Source organism: Sphaeramia orbicularis, chromosome 6, assembly GCF_902148855.1.
Source record: "Sphaeramia orbicularis chromosome 6, fSphaOr1.1, whole genome shotgun sequence".
NCBI lineage: Eukaryota > Metazoa > Chordata > Actinopteri > Kurtiformes > Apogonidae > Sphaeramia > Sphaeramia orbicularis.
Window position 1 is genome coordinate 44339179 of NC_043962.1, and position 12579 is coordinate 44351757.

Below are 12579 nucleotides of genomic sequence, written 5' to 3' on the forward strand. Positions count from 1 at the left end.
AACAATACTCAGTGCAGTGTATAGGGTACCCCGTCTTAACTAAACCCAACTCAACTCACCACGGAAGAACAAAGGGTAGGACACAAAAGCAAAATGGCTCTGACAAAGCATGGGCAGAGACGAGGAGCAGCACAGACAGAGAGGCAGGGGTGGATTTATAGTCTCTGTGGCCGGTCAGGATTGGACTGCTCCTCCTTCCTTCACCTGAGCCGGCCCCTTCAGGTACAGCCCCGGAGGAGGTCCCAGAACTATGCCCACACCCCGACGACCAGGCCATCCCCGACCTAGAAACAAAAGGGGAGGAGAAACACATACACATACTCATGCCCTCAGGCATGTAACAGTACTGAAAGTGAGCCACAGGTGATGCCAGTGGCTCTATATGCACCCGCTGTCTCCCAACTCCTCCCTGTAACTCACTCACTCATTCCGTATTCTGCTCAGGCTGTGAATGTACAGTCTGTAGCCGACGCTATTTAGTGTAATTCGTTACTTATGGGACACATTCCAATTTCAAAGAGCAGCAGACTATCAACTGACCACCCAGTAACATAACACAATGGAGAAGTGGGTTTAAGGCGGAAGCTGGAGCAGGTGCTGGAGCCAGGTCAAACCCACCAATAGAAACTCTTCTTTCATCCATCAGTGTAGGCCCCGCCCATTAAGTGCAGTTAAATTCGCAAGCAAAACTTTTGAAGTCTCAAGCAAAAGTTTTTAACTCACAAGCAAAGAGGACTGATTTATAAGCAAAATTATCTTATTTGTTCATCGCCAATTACTGTCTTTTGCTCTCAAATCTCTTTTTTGGTTGCAAAACTATTCTTTTTAATTGCAAATCCATTGTTTTTGATTGATGAATAAAGAAACACTAATCGACTAATCTAAACGACTAATAATTATTAAAAATAAATAAATTTTAAAAAAAATCAGGTGTTTGTTACTTTGTTGTGTCCATTTTAGTGGACCAGGCAAATGAAACTTAAGATGCTTGAGACGGGAGGGAGACCAAAAATAACTAGGTGGTCAATAGTAAAACGACACGTCGACTAAAAAAAAATTGCAGTGGACAAATTTTCATGGTCGACTACATCAACTAAATGGACTCATTATGGCAGCACTAGTGGAATACTGATTTCCTTTAATCATGCAAAGTGAAGTACAGGGTTTACCTTTTTGGGCTCTGCGTTGTACTTATTCAGGTAGGTCCGAACCTTGTTGCCATAGTCGGGATGAACAGTCTTCAGTTGCTCAACCTGCAGAACAAACGAATATTTATATTCAGATACCAAGAAAAGTCACGTCTGCATGCAGATTATATAAGATTTGACCTAAACTCTGACAATATAAATGAATGTCATTCAGCTAAAGACTCTAATTTAATGCTTTTAAAAGCCCTTTTTAATGATGCTTAAACAAATTTAATGTCCATGTGCAACTGCAGATACAGTTTTATATATAGTTTCATGATGGTTTACCGTTGACAGGCTTTAACCTGGTTCTGAATAGTTCCTCCTCCAATCACTTCTGCTGAAACTTTCATTTTCCCATTTTTCCGACATTTGCTAATCTTCCCTCCGCTCTTTCGCCACAGCATGAGCACGCTCACAGCATGTTCCATTCCAAGCATCCGATGTTGTGACTCGGTGAATCGGCCATGAACAACAGACAATAAAGGGTTCCACCTGTCAATCATCACATTATACTTCTGATCAAAATTATTAAATGGTTATATAATCAAAATAAATCATGAATAATAATGCTTTTTTCCATCAAGTTTACTTCATTATTTAAAGCCTCTGGACATCGAATTTAATGCTTTTTAATGCCATTTAAGGCCTTCATTTTCACAAAATCTTCTTAATGACTTTTAATGGCTTTTACTGACCCGCATAAACCCTGTAAGAGACAAACTTTTTCATACTTTATTAAGACTTTCATACATAATTCCTGACTTTTTAAGGTCTGGAAAATAGCGTTGCAAAATTCCATACTTTGTAAGACTTTCCAGTGTATACAGTATATAGATACAGTACCCTGTATCTGTTTTTACCATCTCAGATCTGAGATTTCCTGTTGAGACTCACAAGTTCCACCAACCACCTCTGGTGGTTTGATCAAGTGGAAACACTAACAGACGCCATGCAAATCTGAAATCTGCAGCAGTCTGACCACAGATACTTGGTGAAGCAAGAACCTTTACAAAATAAAATAATTTAAACAATGGAAACTTTTGAGGTTTATAAAGACATGAAAAGACAGTTGGATACGTTGGAGGTAATGTGACCTTACCATCCATTTGTGGATGAAGAGCTGGGCTCCCTTCAGAGCTCCTGCCATGTTCTGACAAAGCCTCTGCCGCTCCTCTTCATTCAACACCTGAGTGTAGAACGCATGCACCTGAAAGAAAATACCATTTAGTTGGAACTGGGTTGAATCAAAACAACATTAAGTGAAATTCACTGAACAACTGCAGTTTAAAAATCACAGTGTTATCTGTGAGTTACTAACAGACTGATGTTCATCATCAGCAATATCCATTCTATGGTGAGAAAATTGGTCATTTTCACATCCAGCAGAACTGGATGTGTGTGTCTGGAGTTGTGACCATCCAACAAATACATGCCCAACAGTCTCGTGTTTTGGTCTCTGCCTCCTGACAGAAAACGGCTTCTGGACAGTCACACAAGAATGCTCCCTGCAGGCTTACATCATTTGTCAGTTATAAATAGAACTCACTTTTGTTTCCCAATCTCTGTGTTTCAACTTGTTACTAAACTAGAAAATCTCACCTCCTCTCTAAAGCTGAGAATTGAAAATCATCAAAACAATAACTATGAAAAACCACAGAAAACGGTTCTACAGTTGTTCATCCTTGTTCATTTTAATGACTCATAAACATATAATACTTGAAATATAAAATCATATTTCAAAAGATAGAAATTATATCTTCAGCTGTAGAGAACAAAGAAATATCTTCATTATTAAGGTAACAAAAGAAACGTTTAGTAGACATTGTTTATGAATTAAAGCCAGTTAACCGTGAGTAAATGATTTTCCATTTGCAAGTTAGTTTCACTTTCAGCTGCTCGTTAACGGGCCGTTGTCAGCCATTTTATCCAACAGTTAAGTACAAGTCTAACATTCAGTCGCGCATCAACCGGTTGTTGTCGGCCATTTTGTCGGACAGTTAAGTTTAAGTTTAAGACACTTGTGTAAATGTGGCAAAAAGGATTTGTAACCATAATAAGTGTATTTCATTATTTAAAGCCTCTGGAAATCGTATTTAATGCTTTTTAATGCCATTTAAGGCCTTCATTTTCACAAAATCTTCTTAATGACTTTTAATGCCTTTTACTGACCCGCATAAACCCTGTAAGAGACAAACTTTTTCATACTTTATTAAGACTTTCACACATAATTCCTGACTTTTTAAGGTCTGGAAAACAGCGTTGCAAAATTCCATACTTTGTAAGACTTTCCAGTGTATACAGTATATAGATACAGTACCCTGTATCTGTTTTTACCATCTCAGATCTGAGATTTCCTGTTGAGACTCACAAGTTCCACCAACCACCTCTGGTGGTTTGATCAAGTGGAAACACTAACAGACGCCATGCAAATCTGAAATCTGCAGCAGTCTGACCACAGATACTTGGTGAAGCAAGAACCTTTACAAAATAAAATAATTTAAACAATGGAAACTTTTGAGGTTTATAAAGACATGAAAAGACAGTTGGATACGTTGGAGGTAATGTGACCTTACCATCCATTTGTGGATGAAGAGCTGGGCTCCCGTCAGAGCTCCTGCCATGTTCTGACAAAGCCTCTGCCGCTCCTCTTCATTCAACACCTGAGTGTAGAACGCATGCACCTGAAAGAAAATACCATTTAGTTGGAACTGGGTTGAATCAAAACAACATTAAGTGAAATTCACTGAACAACTGCAGTTTAAAAATCACCGTGTTATCTGTGAGTTAATAACAGACTAATGTTCATTATCAGCAATATCCATTCTATGGTGAGAAAATTGGTCATTTTCACACCCAGCAGAACTGGATGTGTGTGTCTGGAGTTGTGACCATCCAACAAATACATGCCCAACAGTCTCGTGTTTTGGTCTCTGCCTCCTGACAGAAAACGGCTTCTGGACAGTCACACAAGAATGCTCCCTGCAGGCTTACATCAGTTGTCAGTTATAAATAGAACTCCCTTTTGTTTCCCAATCTCTGTGTTTCAACTTGTTACTAAACTAGAAAATCTCACCTCCTCTCTAAAGCTGAGAATTGAAAATCATCAAAACAATAACTATGAAAAACCACAGAAAACGGTTCTACAGTTGTTCATCCTTGTTCATTTTAATGACTCATAAACATATAATACTTAAAATATAAAATCATATTTCAAAAGATAGAAATTATATCTTCAGCTGTAGAGAACAAAGAAATATCTTCATTATTAAGGTAACAAAAGAAACGTTTAGTAGACATTGTTTATGAATTAAAGCCAGTTAACCGTGAGTAAATGATTTTCCCATTCCATTTTCTGTCAAATATCTGGTTATCTTTTACTTATAAATGAAACTGTCCGCTGCCCGGAGCCATTGCACTGCACAGAAACCCTGCTCCTGCTGTCTGTGACCGTGAGCTGAGACCCTCTCCTCATTGGTCAGTCCAAAAAGCGAATCAGTGGTGACACAAATCAACGTGCGTGCACTGAGCAGGATGTGAGATGTCAAGAACTACGCGACATACGCGATGTACGCGAATCAAAACATTGCAAACATGGAGAAGCAGCTAAGTGGGAAGTTTTGTATTGGTCAGATAAGTATTTCTTTGAGAGAAACTGACGGTTTTCCAGATGTTTATAGTATTTAATATATGTAGTATTTAGTATTAAAATGTTTAACCCTTGCCTTGACATGCCTTGAATTGTGATGTGTTTTCTGTTTAAAAGTTAAACTGGGACCAAAATGTTTATTTTAGCAGATTATACTGCATTATATTTATTTTTTCCTTGTGGTGGCTCCATGAAAATGTTGAGATATGTTTATTGTTGAGAGAAAGCAGATTTCAAGATGTTTACATTGCACTTACTTTAACTCTCTTGTTGAATTCTGAGGTGACAAGGGGATTTCTGTTTAAAATTCGTATCTGATTCTATCAGATTATGTTTGTGTTTTGTCTGTGGGCTTTTTCTGATGATTCAATACATTTGTGTTGGCAAAAAGTGTTCTTAAATAAATACTGGATACTTTGGAAATGGTTTCTTATTTATTTTTTGTGAAAATGGAGGACACTTCCCTCTCTTTCTAATGTAGTGGATCAATTTTAGATTATACTGATGCTAATGTGTTTTGTTTTCATATCATCATATGCAAGTGAGTGGCCTTGACAAGAGGCTATAGTGGTGCACTTGTAGTTCTACAAGCATGTACACATTTGTACATCAAAATGCATTTGATGATAGTTAGATATTGAAGTATGGGGTATATTTACATATATTCCTGGAACTTATTCTGTATTTTGCCAGATTATAGGGATCCTGGGGTTGTGATGATGGGGCCCTTGAATATTGTTGCCCAGGGTACAATGAAGTGTTAATCTGGCCCTGTGTGTATGTTATAAAAATAGTAACCGCTGTTGTAACAGCAAGTGATTGGCACATTGAATTATATCGAACACTGGCTAAGTGGTGGTTTAGTTGAAATTAATGAGGTGCGGCTGCAGCTCTGTGTGTGTGTGTGTGTGTGTGTGTGTGTGTGCGTGTGTGTGTGTGTGTGCGTGTGTATGTGTGCATACATGCACGCGCGTTGTAGATGTGAACTGGCCCTGTCCATCCTTGTGCAATGAGAGTCAGGTAAGGGAATTCAAAAACAGACATCCTTGGTTAGAGTGGAGAAACAGAAAGTTAGGTAAATATTAGGCAACACATGACGCTGGTAGAAACCATGTAAATGTACAAAGTTAAGCCATATTCAAATGTTAATATAGTTCATTCATAAAATTATTAATAAAAATTAAATTAATTCATTGGACTAGATCCAGCAGGGCCACAGGGACACATTTCCTGTTCAGTAGTCTCTGCGTTTAAACTAAATAACTGATCTCCATGTTTAATACATGTATGAACAGGTGTGAGTACATACTTTCACATGACAAGTTGCAATTTACAGAAAGAAAATTTTGGGTAAAAATACTCGCAATTACTGAGTGTGACACGGGGACTCAAAATTTATGTTTTTTTTTTTTGTTTTTTTTTTCACCTTTCACAAACGCATGTACAAAACATGCTGGTCTCATAAGAAATGGATCCTAAATGAATCATAGGGCTTTAGGTATGATGTTGAAGGACAATTGTAATCAATATTGGATAAAAATATTGAAATGATAAGTTTTTATGAACACTAATATGTTGTGACACAGGGACAGCAATTTGTACCTTTGTTCAGTAGTCAGAGTAAAAGGCTTTGCTTTAACTAAAGCACGACAAATATGCTAATAAACTTTTATTTACATACATATTCCAACTGTAGTGATATATATTAGCAGAGCATATTAGACTAATAATTGGATTGAACCGAACCTTTCGATATTATTGTACTGTTGAATTGTTAGTTCCTTCAGATTCACAGACTTAAAATATCACTGATACAAGCAAGAATAAATATTATTAAAGTTAATAGTTCATTTACATATTTTAGTCCCTTTTAGGTCAATTTTATATTGATTATATCTTTCTTTTTTTCTACAAGTGATACTGAAATTTTGTAAACAGTTCAATAAAATAGAGTTCTTCAGTTAAAAATGAGCCTATTTAAGAAACGATAGATGAAACTTCAATTACAACACTGATGTTCACTTTCGCTTGATCTGGTCCCATTGGCATTTTAACGGTCCATTAATTAAGACACCGTGTACACCATTAAATGACTGATATGTTAGATAATATAATATCATAATTCGAGCCCTTGGAAGAATGGAATTTTGGCCTCCTTTTGTTTATTTTTCATGCGTTTTCTTAACCATAGCTGAAGATTGTAAACAGTTCACTAATAGGTTTTGGCCCTGTTCAGCAGGTCTTAATGCTAACATAGACACAAAAAAGACAACTTGTGTTATACTTAGTGTTAATTACTGATGTTTTTGTTTACCTCCAGGTTTTTGTTTACATCCAGGTTACATTATTTATTCATTCACTTTTCTTGATTTGAAATGTCTTTGTCTTGTCTTGTCACGGGCTGTTGAATAGTTATAGTCCAGCTGCTAATGACAGTTACACATCTTGTCGTACTTACAATACATTTACATTTAGATAATACATAACCAGTCTTTCATGATCTCACTTATGGGTGGATGTATACTTTATGCATTAATGAGTGTGGTGGTTCTTGTGTGGGGCCGTTTTGGAGCAGCTGCTGCTCTGGGAGGGGTGCTGTGGTAAAGATGTGGCTCCAGGATGGGAGTGTATTGAGGCTGGGAGGGGAAAAATCAGAGTATACCCACTAGAATAAACTAGACTACACCACTGGAAAGAAAGGAATGAAACTTATTGATAAATTTTATTCTCTACATTGCAGAGTGAAAAGCAAAGTAAGTATAAACCAAGGATATTCACAACAGCCCAGTGTGAATTCAAAGGTAACTATATCAGAACAAAGAAAACTGAAGTAAAATACTTTTTCAGCAAAATATTATTAACTGAATGTAAAAACAAGCTTCTATTTCCACTGTGATGCATCAAACTACAAGGGTTTCATGGGTGAATCAGTGTTGCAGAAAGTGACCGTGTTTCCATATTTATGACAAAATGCCAGATGAGTCTTTTATAAGGCCATGAAAGACACTTGAAAAAAAAAAAAAATCAAAATGATAAAATTTGCGCATAAACAAGAAAAAAGTATCATAAAGAGGCAGCAGCAGGCATCTATAGTTTGAGATTTAATATCCATAATGGTTGTTTTAATTTTAGTCATAACGATTATATGCTGCTGCTGTTTACTGAGCTAAGACAACCCTCAAAATGATGATCAGGATGAATATGAGAATGATCAGGATGATGGCTGCAATGTTGAGGCGACAGGCAGTAGTTCCATAGTCTCTGGCACCATCCAGGTCTCCTACCATCTTCCGGTCTCTGGCCTGAAAACAAAAAAGCATATCTCATTACTTGCAAAGGTGTGTGTTAACTTTTTTGTCTGTGGTTTCTCTTACATAATGTTTTTTTCCTTCCATCTTTTTATCTTATTTGTCATTATTCATACATTTTTACTTCTTGACAAATCCTCATACTCATGACAGTTTCTTTTAACATCTTCTCTCTTCTGAGAACCCTAGCTCTGTCCTTCATTTTTCATTTCATTCATTCATTCATTCATTTGTTTTGAGCAGAGGAAAAAAAATAACTTTTTTTGGGTACAAGGAACTAATATCAGAGCAAATACATTAATAAATAAAGGTGATCAAGATGAAATAGCAATTGCCATGTACACTAGTAATAACAAAATAAATTTAATATGTACTGCTCAAAAAGGAGTGGGAAGAAGAAAACTTACTAAATCCCACCCCCATCTCACATTTATACAACATAACACATTACTTTTACTTCCTTAATGATATAGTAACATCTGTTTAGAGTCCTAATAATATAAATATCAGACAGAAAACAGATTAGGAAAACTGATGTATATTACACTCAGTATCTATCTAAATGATAGTCTGCAGAACTTATAATACAGTATAATTCAATAATAATCACATACTAACAATGGTGATGGAACTGACATGTACCAACATGGTAAACAACGACAAGCACAGACCAACAAGAGTAAGAAAGAGCCAAGGATGGAATGGCCCAGCAATTCACAATAAGCCCCGCCCTCCCTGTACCAGACCAGACCATATGTTCGTAAAGTGCTTTAAAACTGTGGATATTTTGCTATTGGATATTTGATATTTGTTATTTTTCTGAGAGCATCATGATCTAGGAATTGCTTTGCTTTGTTCATAATTGCGAGGCTTTTCGAAATTTTAGTTCTTACATGTGTGATGTGAGCATTCCATGACAACTTGTTATCAATTATTGCTCCTAAGAATTTCTATTCAGTAACACTCTCTAATTTGACACCGTCTATCTTTATTTGTAATTCTGGGCTACTTTTTGATTACCAAATATCAATACTTTTATTGTATTTACATTTAGAATTAATTTGTCATGATCCACCCATTGTTTAATTTTATTGAGTTCTCCACTTACTGTACTCACAGGCATGGGCGTTTTTAGCCCATTTCTGGGCCCCTAAATTGATTTCCAGCACCCCTAAAATATTTTAAGGTTGCTAAAATTTTTCTTTTTCTTGTTTATTTTATGTTCATTTTTTTTTTTCTTGTTTATGTATGTATATGTATAACATACTAGAAAAATGTCAAAATGTACTGTAACAACTGCAGGTATAGGGACGTGTTTCGTACCATGACAACCGCAATTGGCATGAAAACAAGAGTAATAAAACTTAATTTTGAATGTCTGACTCCGGGCTTCTGAGCCTCTGTTCTACTGCGGAGCTTACATGAAATTATCACAACTTCTAACCTACATTCACCAGGCCCCCTGGAAGTGCTGGGCCCCGTGAATTTGTCATGTTTACCCCCCCTTTACAGCACCCCAGGATACAGTCGTGGTGTAAGTACCTGGTTTAAACCAGGACATAACACATTTGTTTACTTCTACCACTTACTACCAACACATTTTTATCAACACCAGTCCCTATTTTTGCTGCATTGAAACATAGATCACTGTTTATGCTGTTAGGTGGGAGTTAGCTGATGTTTTTTCTCGCTAGGAAATGTTCCATGTGGTTCAGTCCACCTCTGTCCTCTGTTTGAACTGGACTGAGAGAAGCTGCTGTTGTGTCTGTGCATGTGTTCAGATTAAAGACAAGGTGCTACTGTCTTTATCTGACTGGATGAACATTAACTCCTATTGTGTGTGTGTGTGTGTGTGTGAGTGTGTGTGTGTGTCTGTGTGTGTGTGTAGGTGTGTGTGTGTGTGTGTGTGTGTGTGTGCGCGCAGACAGCCAGCCTCATCATGAACATAAGATTTTTTTTTTTTTAGAAAAATAAAACAAAACATAGAGCCAGATTCAGGTAAGAGTGTAACATCAACTCATGTGACCTCATTTTCCACAGCAATCAAATATTCTATTAGAATGATGTTGTAAATTGGATAAATGTACAGTTTAGATCTCTTATTAGATATAAAATACATTGTTTGGTTATTTGCCTTTTGAGAGTTAAAGCACAAAGAGAGAGAGGGGAGCAGAGAGACACTTAACATATACACTGGTCTACAGTTTTGTAGAAATTATCTGCCTCGGAGATTAAATGTGTTAAATGTTATGTATTTTAATCACATTAATTGGAAAACAAATGACAAAAGTGCTTGTTTTCTGATGTTTTGAAGGTACCATAAGGTGTTATTCCACATATATACTGGTTTATGTACAGTTTATACAACAGATTTATAAACGTTCCACTGATGAAACCTGTAAAGTGAATGTATTGTAATCTACAGACAGTGTTTGGAAGTAGATCTGGTAGCTCTGAGACTAATATTCCTCTGGAGTTAAACCCATTCTCATGTATATGTATATGTTGAGGAGCTGCTGTATCGAAAATGGAGGATTACAGTAGTATAAGACATAAAGTCATAATACAGTCCATTCCTCTTTTACTGTGGCTCAGCATTTAAATAACTTTTTCAGATTTGATGGTTTAGTCACAGAGTTTCTCATACCCCAAAAATGTCACACTTTTCTTTCACAAATGTGGGAATGATGGTCTGAAATTGCCTTAAAATGTAGAAAACAGTGAAATTTCTCTTGCCTGGCCAGCCAGTACTCTGGGTGCTCAGCACCCTTAAACCTCTGATCCTAGAATCACCTCCGAGTGAATGTGACTTTTTTGTTACCTGGGTAACATTATCTTCATCTGCGCTGTTGTAACGGGCCACATCAGGAGACACCTGGAACCTGGACTCAACAAACTGAGGCTGGGTGTCCGGGGCGCTGAAGCTGTTGGGGCAGTAGTTTGGAGCTCCACCTAGAGGACAAATGGGTCAAACACAGCTGAGACATGGGGGGAATGAAGTCACCACTGGACTTTACAGCAGTGGTCCTCAGATGGTCTGGCTTCAGGACCCACTATCCCCCCTCAGTGACAAGCTGCGACCCAAACTGACAAAAGTTAAACTTCTCAAATGTATTTAATGAAAAGATGGTGTGTTTTGAACCTGAGATAATACAGAATATCACAGTATGAAAACACAGAAGACAGTTCAACAATAAACCAAACTGACCAGCAGGGGGCGATGCTAAAGAGGGAAATATTCCCTTATCCACTATATTAGGTACATTTGAACCAAAACTAAAAAGTGCATTGAGTCACTTATTCAAGCATTAAACAAACTGAAGTTTTTGTCCTCAGTGTAGGTAAAACCATATCTGATGCAGTTGTTGTCATACCTGAGTTTTGCCATGATATGAACAGATACTTTTGGGTCTTCCTTTATGCCAGGGATGTCAAACTCACATTAGTTCAGGGGCCACATACTAGAGCCCGGCCGATATGGGATTTTTGGGGCCGATGCCAATATTGGGGGCTAAAAAAATGATGATGTCCAATATATCGGCCGATATCCGATATTGGCCAATAACCGAAATAATGACCGATATATGACATAAGAACATTGATCTACACAGGATATAATAATCTTATAATAAACAATTGTGGACAGGTGGATCAACAGTTGCATAAATCTTTGTTTATCTCACAAAGATAATTTATACAACTTTCAAATGCTGTATAATAGTCTTACATTAGACTAGTATGTGACCTGTGGGGAACCACAGGTTGTAGATGTGGTAGTTTTTATGCTAGGGAGAGCAGACTTTCGAAAAAGATGTGAATCTATATTTTATAAGTAGTGACATAACATGTTATGATATGTTTGTGTTATACTATGTTTTTGTTTGTTAAAAAATAATATGTGAGCATTGAGACCCAATGTATCAAATATGATACAAATTGAAAGTCATACATGGAAATTAGTATTTGAATTTTTGTTTTTTTGGTTGTTCAGAAGGACCAATAAAGGCTCCAGTTTTAAAGAACTGAAATTTTATGTCAGTGATTAAATGGTTCAGGCTGTACAGGGTTAACAGTGAAAAAATAATTACTGTCTTCGAGAGTGAGTTACATGTCATACATATTTCATAACATACCATTGTCTATGTTTGTAAACATGTGCTTCCACTTCGTATGGCGATAGCTTGAAAGGCTGAGGAGCAGCAGACAGGACTAGAAAGTATTTTAACCATCAAGTTAAATAGACAAATACATGGAGAGAGAGAGAGAGAGAGAGAGAGAGAGAGAGAGAGAGAGAGAGAGAGAGAGAGAGAGAGATTTTATCACAGTTATATCTAATAAATGAAACTTAAATACAGTGATATTAATATATTATTACGTTATTGGCTCAGTTATTACATTTGCAAATAATTTTTTTTTTTTTAACAGGCCAATAACG

General features: G+C 36.8%; 1 protein-coding gene across 1 annotated transcript; it reads right to left on the bottom strand.

The window, feature by feature from the left end:
• Positions 1–248: 248 nt before the first annotated feature.
• On the bottom strand, positions 249–12411 carry LOC115420385 (catalase-like). The gene is made up of 5 exons (XM_030135622.1): positions 12278–12411; positions 10966–11096; positions 2290–2397; positions 1170–1253; positions 249–284 (listed from the first exon to the last, which is right to left on the bottom strand). Exons 1-5 carry the CDS (start codon positions 12297–12299, stop codon positions 249–251), a joined length of 381 nt encoding a protein of 126 aa, XP_029991482.1. The 5' UTR covers positions 12300–12411.
• Positions 12412–12579: the final 168 nt, after the last annotated feature.